The sequence below is a fragment of the Periplaneta americana genome, chromosome 11 (assembly GCF_040183065.1).
Source record: "Periplaneta americana isolate PAMFEO1 chromosome 11, P.americana_PAMFEO1_priV1, whole genome shotgun sequence".
Classification (NCBI taxonomy): Eukaryota; Metazoa; Arthropoda; class Insecta; order Blattodea; family Blattidae; genus Periplaneta; species Periplaneta americana.
Window position 1 is genome coordinate 145,269,397 of NC_091127.1, and position 12,392 is coordinate 145,281,788.

The 12,392-nt window shown below is 36.0% G+C and overlaps 1 protein-coding gene across 6 annotated transcripts in view; it reads right to left on the reverse strand.

Annotated features, from left to right (window-relative positions):
- Positions 1 to 386: 386 nt before the first annotated feature.
- The window catches only part of LOC138709421 (uncharacterized), a 68,222-nt gene continuing 56,216 nt past the window's right edge, over positions 387 to 12,392 (reverse strand). For all 6 annotated transcript variants that reach the window (XM_069840174.1, XM_069840171.1, XM_069840172.1 and 3 more), the window contains one exon: positions 387 to 1,679. In XM_069840174.1, coding sequence (XP_069696275.1) covers positions 696 to 1,679 — 984 coding nt within the window. In that variant the 3' untranslated portion in view covers positions 387 to 695. The remainder of the gene's footprint in view (positions 1,680 to 12,392) is intronic.

Consider the following 12,392-nt stretch of genomic DNA (forward strand, 5'->3'; position numbering starts at 1 on the left):
GAGTGAGGGTAATGTTGCATCTCCGCTATTTAAACATCTCCATCCCTTCCACTGGCATTCCCCCTACATTGCCCTTTCACATATGCTTCCCCTCTCAAAGAGCTCGAGAGCAGAGACGTGTGACGTCACAGAGTCAGCAGTTGGAAATGCCTGGTCTAAGTAATATGATACGAGCCATTCTTTGCACGTGCTGAAGCCAGTCTTGTCTATTTCGTTGTAGATACTAAACAAAAGAACTAATAAATCAATTCTAAAATTTCAAATCTTACGGTTTTCATTAAGAAATTCACTAAAAGTGTAAAGACTAATGAATTACAATAAAATTAATCATAGAACTACAGCAGGTCCTACATAAAAGTAAATTTGATAAATTATTAATCACATAAAACAATAAATATTCAATTTATGTCTTAAAAATAAATAACATCATGTTAAGATACACTCCAAGTTTTGAATTTATACAAGTTCACATAGTATCATTAAGAAAATAGTAATGATTCACATCCCTCGAGTCACAAGGAAATGGTTCGTGTTTGCACTTTATAATCTTGGGTGTGATATACCTATAATTTCTATCACACTTCCTATTCACATGTAGCCTAAGTCACTATGTTCTGAAATACTACGTGCAATATTCATATCAGAATTAAATTGCCTTTGTCCTTCATTTACGCACCAGTGGGTTAGAGGGTCTGTCATCTGGGGTCGTACACTTCACGAGCCATTTCTCCAAATGTCATGGGGTAATCATGAATATTTGTTTCATTTAATTGAGGCCACCAATAGTAATTCCACCAACTATCCAAGTAATGCCTGTGCCTAATCAAGAGGTGGATTGCGTAGTAGTTGCGCCATTCCTTCCAGTTGTACTGGCGATACAATTCTTGAGAGAGATCATGTACTCCGAACAGGATCTTCACACTATGCGCTACCTCCGGTTTGTGGTCTAGAATCTCTAGTGCCGGTTTTTGACCTGCATTATAATACCAGAGTTCCGGATAGTACTCTCTGTAGGTCTCCAACCAGAGACGCAAGAATCTGGCATCCTTATGAGCAACCAGGATCTGGGTTCCTATGTAGTCGAATTCGTCTAATCCTAGAGCCATTTCATATTTTCTAAAACAGTCTAAACTTCTCACCAAGTACGAGTCGTTGTCTAGGAATATTCCCCCGTGTTCCATGAGAATCCTTATGCGTGCAATATCCCCTGCGTGCCACACGTGATTGAGCTTCTGCCCAAATATCTCCTTAGGCATCGTGATTTGGTGAATTTCGATTATCAAGCCCGGAGTTTTAGTCAGCTTCTCCCAGTGAGGACCCTTGAACTCTGTAACGTCTGTATGAAAGAGAATCTTTTCGGGGCGTTGGTTCTTGAATGCCGCCAAAACGCAGACGGCAGCTACGTAAGATATGTAGCCGTCAGTGAAGAACAGAAAATGAACAATGTTCGGAACGATGTATTCGCCGTTCTTCGTTCCAGTTTCGTTGTTGAAGCCTTCGAACATGCTTCCTTTAACTTCGTCGAAGAGTTCCTGTCTGTAGGGAAGTGGAGGCAGTCGATGAAATTCTTTTCTTGAACCCCAGAAAGTGGCGATCAACAGGAAGATTATCAGTACAAGCAGAATTATGGCAACCCGTACTCGAGTATATCTGGATCTCTTCAGCATTTTGCACAGCACCTGAAGCATAGGAAACAAAGTCAGTCTCGTACAGAATTTGTATACTCTGTAATTTCCTGAAATTCAATAGACATGAAGGTGTGACAGCTAGGACAGAGATTTTTTAAAGTAACTAAAGAATTTCTTTGCTCAAGAGAATTATAATTTAATAATTTATTTATGTAATCTGGCAGAACTAAGGCCAGTAGGCCTTCTCTTCCTCCCAGCCAGACTCTAATTCTAATTGAATACAATTAGTTACATAGTTATTACATTAATAACTAGACCATAAAACAACATGAAAGTGAATAATGAAAGTTGGATAAGTAATGTTAGTGTGACAATAATACTGTGGTGTTCGGGTAAAGGGGTATAAGTCATTTTTTTGTCCAGGTGGAATTTTGTTCCCAAGATGAACACACAAATTATACAAGTGGGTGTGCAAAAATCAAAGTATACTAGCAGTTGATGTGTTTTATTTGTGTAGAAAATTATTTGTAATAAGGGTTCCAAGTTTAATTTTAATTTATCTCCGAACTCATTTTTATGACTTATCTCCCTTTGCCCAAACACCACAGAATAAACATTGGTAAGAAATAATAATAATAATAATAATAATAATAATAATAATAATGAGATAATGAGATAATTTAAATATTTATTCTGTGTTATGTATAACCATTAAACATTGAGAAACCTGAAACAGCTATTATTGTTAAGCGTAACAAGAATTGTTAGAAAAATATTTCATTAGTCTATTCTTAAATTGGTTTGATGTCTGACAGTCCCTGACATTACTCGGTAGGGAATTCTAAAGCCGAGGAACAGCCACAGTGAAAGAAGATGAATATGAGGATGTTCGGTGGGAGGGAATGGATAATATTGAGGAGTGTTGTAATAGTGTGTCTAGATTATAGTAGTATGAGTAGTGATACTGAAATGTACGATGATAATAATAATAATAATAATAATAATAATAATAATAATAATAATAATAATAATAATCCAAGGCACAACATCCCATGAAGGACTATGACCGACCAGCCGGCAGCTGGCCTCACGTCCACATGCCGAAGCAGAGGTGGACGATCATCCAACCAGAATAGAGGTATCGTGTGGTTAGCACGATGATCCCCCAGCCGTTATAGCTGGCTTCCGTAACCGGATTTCGCTACCTATCGTAGCTCCCCAAGTGCATCACGATGCTGGGTGGACACCGGTCCCATACACTGGCCGAAATTTTGTCCTAGGCAGGATGCCTTAGATGCTTAGACCACGTCGCCATGGCGCGGTACCTGAAATTTACGATGGTGAACGGAAACACTGCATGCGTTGAAGTTATGAAGTCCTAACACTCTGTATGAACTGCGGAAAATTGAAGGGGAGACTGTTGTACCTTTAAACACTTTTCACATTTTTTATTTTTTTTTTATTTTGAAAAATGATATTTTTAAATGAAAAAAATGCTTGAAATAATTATTGAAGATCCCTCTACAACTTCCTGTATGTATTTTCCTGTTTTACAGCTGTATTAGGGATGGAGAAAATAAAATGAAGGGATATGTAATGTGTTCAAAGGTACAACAGGTTCATGTACCTTGAAACATACCCTCTTGTAAGTTGGAACACATGGAATATAGGTGGGAATATAGCTGTAAAAACTGACAATCATATTTAAAATGTATTTGCCATCATAAACCAGAGCAGGCTTCTCTGATTGAGATTTTATTTCCTGGAGGAGCAATAACTGCTTCAATAGCTTTCTTCAAGGCATCCGGATCAATTGGGGGCCTCTTTAATTCCAGACTTACTTCGTGACATGACCTTAAAATAAAAGAAAAACAAAAGCCGATAGTATCGTGTACTTTGGAACATGTTCCATGGTACAAGATGTTTTGTGTTCAAAGGTACAAGAGGTGCACTTTTAAACAAGTATGGCTCCCAAAACTAGAAATTCGAGTAAATCATGGAAATTAAAATACTCGTACGTTATTACTCATCAGATGATAGGGAACACGCCGTACTTGAAAGATATTAACAAATACAATCTAGTTTTGTGTTAGAAAACATATATCAATGAACGAAATGTTTACTTTTGGTACTAAAAATACTTCTTATGTCCACGGAACTCACACTTTGCAATAAATAAAACAAACTACGACCAGAGCTACTTAGCGGCTTTCTCTACAATCTACTTCAATTTGAGTCTTCTAGTTAGCAGCAAAAAGTAAAAAACAAGAAATGTTCAAAGGTACACTATGCTAAAGGTACAACAGTCTCCCCTACGTCAAATGGCAATTGCTTAGTTTCCAACTGGAGTATTTTATCATCTCTACGAATTATCGACGGGCCAGTTCAAAAGGGAAACAACACACAATTTGAAGTTTTGAGAAAACAGCATTTTAAAGCTTCATGTTGCAGAATCAATGAATGAATGAATGAATGAATGAATGTTGCTGTGAAAAGTCTAATTAACATTATTCTATTTGGAAATTTATAGCATATGTAAAACATAATTAACAGAATTTGGAGTAATTTCAATGACTTTGGATTTTTCACAGCAACATGAAACTTTAAAATGCAAGTTTCTATTTTGAGTCGCTTCCCTTTTGAATTCCTCCATCGATCTTACCTACTTATTAGTCCTGTAGTACGGCGTAGAGATGTTAAATGAATCCTAGGGTTCGAATCCTACAGTTGTCTTTTTTTTTTTTTTTTTAATTTTGGACTAATTAAGACTTTTTCAACAGTCCTTACTTTTTGTATGTAGGAAGTACTCGATATATCTTAAAGAGTTGACTCTCTCAGTAAAAAAAGGCTGTATATCTAAATTCGGAATTACAATCGTGACGCTACATGGTTTGAACAAATAACTAGGTTAAGTTGATTCATAGACCTCCATAAACATGTACTATAAATCGCGTGGAGTCTTGTGTATTGATTGTCGTAATATTGTAGAAATTGTTACATTTGTGCTATAAATTGTGTAGCCATTAGTGTATTATTTAAAAATAGCGTGTAAGAGGGCCTTAGACTAGAAATATTTAGCTTAAATGTAGTTCTGTTTATAAGTATGCATAAGAATGCAATTATTTGACTTATTTGAACTGTTGTATCAGTGAAGCGAGGTGAGTCAGTGAAGTTATGGTTTTACAGTGCAGTGAACAGTTCCGATCAGTGATAATTTATAGCGTCAATGAAATGTGTTCTATAGTGTCAGTGAAATGTGTTACAGAGTGTCAGTGAAATGTGTGCTAAAGTGTGAGTGAAATGCGTCATAGTGCCACTACAGGGAATGAGATGAGAGTAAAGTGAAAGACTATTGAAACTTATGTAGGGCCTATACATAATTATGTAGGTTGTATTGTAAAATTAGGTGTTTTATTTTATGTTTCATTATTATTGTGTTAAATTGTATTGTGTATTCTTATTGTATTGTGTATAAAATTGTATATGTGTTGTAAATTGTATTATGTATTGTAAATTTTATTGTGTATAGCTTATCATTTTAACTGTGTATTGTTAATATTGTATATACCACTGCCACCGGGTGCTTGTCCACTTGCAGTGTAAATAGATACATAAAAAATTATCGTCATATTGAAAATACTGAGTAACACAATCGCAAAACACAGAAAAAATTGCACTGAATTAGGTTATAGAACACATTAAATTTGACAAGACAGTCTACACGATATTACTAATCAAGTTTTTCTAGTTAAAAAAAGATTATTTTTATTTTTAATTTTGTTTATAGTTGAGTTATTTAAATATATCGTATTTATATTATTTATTTAAATATTACGAAATACTGCTTCATTTCAGTATTTTATAAATAAACAATCTTGATAATGAAAACTTGGATGACAATAAAAACGTGACATCATCACTTCTTACTGATGCGTGTAAAAATACTTATAAAACACAAATGGAAGCCGCTTGTCTAATAAATGAAGGCGGCAACTATATATTGCTTTACAACTCATTCTGGAACGATTCACTTTTACTATGTAGTTGGATACTTGACAAGTAACATCTACATAGAATTTACTGTAAAGCACTAATATCTTCTAATGTACAGAGTGATTCAAGAGGATTTACCGCCCCTTACGGAGCTTATTTCCAAAGATATTCTGAAGGAAAAACGTCATATAAACATGTGTCCTAATCTCAATATTTTCAGAGTTACACCAATTTGAAATTGTAAGTAAAATACCTTTTTTCTTCAGTTTAAAGGATAAAAGAATATTACAAATAGAGAATAAAGTATTCAGAAGTATCATTTCTTTAATTGGCTAGTGTTCTGAAGTTAAAAATATGTTGTTAATTGCTTTGTACAGATTTTGTTTTTCAGTATTTTTTACTAAAAGTTACATCATTCTTACGCATTTATCACAAAAATTGTTCCAAATCATACGACTTTAAGAACTTGATTCTTTACAGTTTGATTTTGCGTCCTAGTGTACAGTCTTAAAGAATTTACAAGGCTGGCGTGATTTGTAACAATTGTTGTGACAAATGCGTAAGAAAAACGCAATTTTGTGGTTTAAAATCGAAAACAAAATTCTGTACGAAGCAACTATGGAATTCACACATATTTTTAACTTCAGAATACTAGCTAATTAATGAAATGATACTCCTGAATACTTGACTCTTTGTAATATTCTTTTACCCTTAAAACTGAAGAATAATGGTATTTCACAAACACCTTCAAATCAGTGTAACTATGAAAATATTGGCATTAGAACACATGTTTATATAGGGCTACCATCCGTCCGGCAAAAGGAGGATATGTCCTCTTTTTTAATCATTTTATCCTGTCCGGAAGGTATATAAAAAATTTGAAATGTCCGGCATTTCGCATTTCAACTAGAATTAATATAAATATTGAATAATTTACGATATTATGCATAGAATATCTAAACAAATGGTGAAAACCTATGAAAGAATTTAACTGCTTTCAATGGCTGAAGCTGGAGCACATAAAAAACATAAAATATGATGACCTATTGACATGCATTGAATTCTTACATACTAAAAACGTCACGATTCATAATTCTAAGCTATTTTATCTATTTTATTCTGCAATGTACAAAGATACGCCAATCAAGTTAATTTCGGACAAAGATTTAAGTTTAGATAAACAATGGTCCAAATTCTTCAATTCCAATAGTTCTGCGAGCATTTAAACTTTCTCAGAACTCTTAAAGATATGTCAATTCTATTTATTTATCCCACGTCACAACGGAAGTGTTGAGAGAGTATTTTCCGTAATATCTGCCCAATGGACAAAAGAACGAAATCGCATGCTAACGGAGACAGTCAGATGTGTCATCATGGTGAAATATAATTTCAAGGACATGTCCTGTGAACAGTTCCATAGTTATTTGTTACAAGATAGAAGTTTCAGGCTCTCGTGCACAAAGTGGGCTCCACCGATAAGTAGGGTACAGATATAATACTGATCCAGCAACTAGTGAGAGAACTAAGGTGAGTCATTGTTTTTATCTTTAATTTTGTTCATAATGATTTTTAAAAAGTCCTCCTCTTTTCAGAAATATTCTCTTATTTTAGATTCCATATCCTCCTGTAGAATTTCTTCTCATGGTAACCCTATGTTTATATGACATTTTTTGCTCAAAATGTCTTCGGAAATAAGATCCATAAGTGACAGCAAATCCGCGTGAAACATTCTGTATATTAAATCTACATTCTGTTATGTTCAAAATCAGATTTAAAGATGACTTACTTTCTTCTGACTAACAACGCCTCTTGAAAATTTATATTGCAATTTTGGTGTATAGCAATTGTTTATGCAAATCAAGATTTCAGGTATAACTCCCTGTGAAGTTGATTTGAATAATTTCGAGGGAAAAATTGTTCCGGAGCCGGGTATCGAACCCGGGACCTTTGGTTTAACGTACCAACGCGTTAGCTCAGTGGTAGAGCGGGTTCGATACCCGGCTCCGGAACAATTTTTCCCTCGAAATTATTCAAATCAACTTTACAGGGAGTTATACCTAAAATCTTGATTTGCATAATACACGTCACTGTTCGTTAACAGAAAAACCACAATTTAAGTCACACGGAGTTAGTGTGCACTCGAAGTTGGTTGCTTGACGGTTGTCAGCCCACTTTGAGGTCTGTGGATATAGAGGGAAAAATTGGATCGGTGTCGGTTAGAGTTCCCGAGTAGCTCAGTGGTAGAGTGCTGGTACGTTAAACCAAAGGTCCCGGGTTCGATACCCGGCTCCGGAACAATTTTTCCCTCGAAATTATTCAAATCAACTTTACAGGGAGTTACACCTGAAATCTTGATTTGCATAATACACGTCACTGTTCGTTAACAGAAAAACCACAATTTAAGTCACACGGAGTTAGTGTGCACTCGAAGTTGGTTGTCAGCCCACTTTGAGGTCTGTGGATATAGAGGGAAAAATTGGATCGGTGTCGGTTAGAGTTCCCGAGTAGCTCAGCGGTAGAGCGTTGGTACGTTAAACCAAAGGTCCCGGGTTCGATACCCGGCTCCGGAACAATTTTTCCCTCGAAATTATTCAAATCAACTTTACAGGGAGTTACACCTGAAATCTTGATTTGCATAATACACGTCACTGTTCGTTAACAGAAAAACCACAATTTAAGTCACACGGAGTTAGTGTGCACTCGAAGTTGGTTGTCAGCCCACTTTGAGGTCTGTGGATATAGAGGGAAAAATTGGATCGGTGTCGGTTAGAGTTCCCGAGTAGCTCAGTGGTAGAGCGTTGGTACGTTAAACCAAAGGTCCCGGGTTCGATACCCGGCTCCGGAACAATTTTTCCCTCGAAATTATTCAAATCAACTTTACAGGGAGTTACACCTGAAATCTTGATTTGCATAATACACGTCACTGTTCGTTAACAGAAAAACCACAATTTAAGTCACACGGAGTTAGTGTGCACTCGAAGTTGGTTGCTTGACGGTTGTCAGCCCACTTTGAGGTCTGTGGATATAGAGGGAAAAATTGGATCGGTGTCGGTTAGAGTTCCCGAGTAGCTCAGCGGTAGAGCGTTGGTACGTTAAACCAAAGGTCCCGGGTTCGATACCCGGCTCCGGAACAATTTTTCCCTCGAAATTATTCAAATCAACTTTACAGGGAGTTATACCTAAAATCTTGATTTGCATAATACACGTCACTGTTCGTTAACAGAAAAACCACAATTTAAGTCACACGGAGTTAGTGTGCACTCGAAGTTGGTTGCTTGACGGTTGTCAGCCCACTTTGAGGTCTGTGGATATAGAGGGAAAAATTGGATCGGTGTCGGTTAGAGTTCCCGAGTAGCTCAGTGGTAGAGCGTTGGTACGTTAAACCAAAGGGCCCGGTTCGATACCCGGCTCCGGAACAATTTTTCCCTCGAAATTATTCAGCAATTGTTTAATTTATGTATATCGCTTGAAAATATGTAAATAATAAACTACAAAGAAGAATATCACTCGTAACGAAGAAATTAATTAGGTACTGCAAGATGTAGAATAGGCTTACGTATAAATGACAAATTATGTATCACCTTGACGACACCTTTCTTGCATTGAAAGAATGAATTTGAAAACGGATTTTTGATAATACTATGTGAATATTTTTGTGCGAGATGGTGCGTATTTGCTTGGTTTCCGCACAAAACCAATCTGCGGGAAGTCTAAAATTCCACATTCAGTATTCCCAACCTAACACACACAACAATTTCCCTCTTCTTACCGCTTAAGTGACATATTGATTTTACTGCTTTAGGCTTTTAACATATTATTTTTAGAGACGTTCAATATAGTAATAATTATAAATTGGAAATTTACCACTGCAATTTCACTAAATTGGACTGTTAATTATTGTTTTTAAATATTTGCAAAAATTAAGTAAACTCTATAACTCCACTAAAGTTACTGCATTCGTGATGCAAGTAACATTAAGGAAGCCGTGAAAAAATCAACAAGATTCCAGGCTCATTACATAACCTTACCGTTTGTTTTAAGTTCGCATTTATAGACTGGGGGGGAAAAAAAAGGCAGACGTATATCACGGCCTGCTGGAGTACAGTAAACACAGAAAACATTTTAAAGCAACAATGTTGAAGATAGATATTTTTGTTTTGCAAATTTGGCGTCATTGAACAGAAACCAAGATGGAGATTTCATTGCAACTAATTAGAAATTCCTCTTTCAGGTATATAATAAACGATCTTCGCACAAAATAATGTACGATGCACGAGCGGTATGTTTTCTTTCAATTCTCGGAAATTAAAAAAAGTTCAAATACGTTTCGCTTTTTCAAACTTTTCCTCGAACATGAAAACTTCAACATACCGCTCTTGTAACGCATATTACTATAATCTCAAACACTCTTAAGTTTCACTTTTCTCTTCATAGTTACATCGTCTGAAGCAGCTAAGACCGAATTTCTGAAAGGAGTACACATTTTACGCACTGCAATTCGTAACCACTTGAGAAATTTGTATAACCTGAGCAACACAATTCAGAAACTGTGTATAGCAGCCTCCAATGTCCTATACACAATCCAGATACATTATGGTTACAGAAAACTACGTGCTGGTTCCACCTCTTCTGACTCACTTCCTGTGTCACCCACACGCGTAACTCGTAAAGCCAAAGTGTTCAGATAAATTGTTTTCCATAAAAATTTCCCGAGACGCTGACGAATTTCACTGATGCTATGTTTCCTCCATTCGGGAACTGAGTCACACAACACTACTTCAAATGAACGTCAATTATAATTAATTAATACATGTATACTATCTGGCGGAGAGAAAAGAAATTCAGGTGTGAGTGAGAAGGTACAAAAAATAAATAATTGATTAAATGGCGATCTTAAGGTAAGCGTTCACTACATCGTATCGCACTCCTCGTACGAATCGCACGCAACGGATATTTTAAGTGCAGTGCTTTCACTGTAACGGCTTCACCTCATCGCCTCATCGGATTCCCCTATCAGCTGTTTAAAACATGACGTCGTACGATATTGACATTGCTGAAAACAGAGGAGTTGAGGTTAGGTCTATTAATTACGTCTGTTAGCGAATAAGAATTTGTAATTGCTTCATGCGTCTTAATTGAAGAGGAAGAAACGAAAGAAATATTGGTTACATAATATATTTGCAAGAAACGACTTGATTACTGTAATGGGAACGCCTCAAATTATATATTCTTCGCAATTTTCTACACGCGAAATAAGTTTCCCGTCTGCCATTTTGGCGTAACACTGAACATGGCACAACATAATAGTAACAGTTGACCAATTAAAATTGATTTATTAAAGAAGGCCATGATCGCACGCATCGGAAAAGTTGCCCATCCGAGAAACGTGGACGGATTTGCCGAGAGGCGATGCGTCCGATACGATGTAGTGAACGCGGTTACATAACAATTACAGCAAAGATAGTCTTTTTCCGATCCGTGCGATTCGTCCGATGCATGCGATACGATGTAGTGAACGCTTACCTTTACTCGTGTTAATTGTGTAAGCATGTGCGGCTTACAGCTGTTTCGGTGCTTCTTCACACCATCCTCAGAGCCTACTAGATCTCGGCGTCATCTCGAACTTCGCTGCCTGTTGTTTGGGTGCGTTCGATTGTTGAAAAGTGTTGAAATGTGGTGTCAAATAGTGTGTGTGTTCTGAAATTGATCTGTGTGTTGAGAATTTGATCAGATGTGTTTTATGAAATATGAAATATACAGACACACTAAAACACACCCTGATCAAATTCTCAACACACAGATCAATTTCAGAACACACACACTATTTGACACCACATTTCAACACTTTTCAACAATCGAACGCACCCACACAACAGGCAGCGAATTTCGAGATGACGCCGAGATCTAGTAGGCTCTGAGGATGGTGTGAAGAAGCACCGAAATAGTTGTAAGCCGCAGATGCTTACACAATTAACACGAGTAAGATCGCCATTTAATCAATTATTTATATTCGAGTACTGGCCGTACCCGTGCGCTCCGCTGCACCCGTTAGAAATAAATATAAAGTAATTATATAATTAAAATAGGACATTTGATCCAGGGAACATTCGTGTTTGATATAAGGATAAATCGTTTATTATGTTACTTAATTTAAATTGAATTAAAAAAATTAAAATGCGAACATTTTGATCCAGACACCACTCATTTGGTCATAAAAATTAGTTTAGGAAATACAGGAAACGAATATACAGAATAGCCTATCAAGTTTTCTGTGCGTAAGAATCTATTTTAATCTTACCTTCCTCGATTCATTCAGAAGTTACTGTGATAACATTATAGCATTATGTCCATCTAGAGAAACTACACTTTCCAATGGTGAATTAATAATTAATTATACAAATCGGTTAATTTAGCTTCCGATATTACTTCATAGAAACGCAGAAACATTATCTGTACGCTATCTTTCATAGCTTTCGATTGTTGCTGTCCAAGGCCCCTTATAGACGAAGTCATTTGTTTTTTAATTCATTACACCGCCTTAGATGACAGTTATTTTAATTTTAAACTCATTTATCTCATTAAATATCAGTCCTATCAAAATTTTTCAAGGAATAAAACTTATGCAAATTATTTTTAAAGAAACTTTTGTTATGTAACATTTTTCACAAAAACAATAATAAGCGAGATATTTCGATTTATTTAATTCAGGCCCCCTTATAACCCCCCTTTTAAATAATGTATTTTGAATGCCATATAGCCTAAAATCTAAGT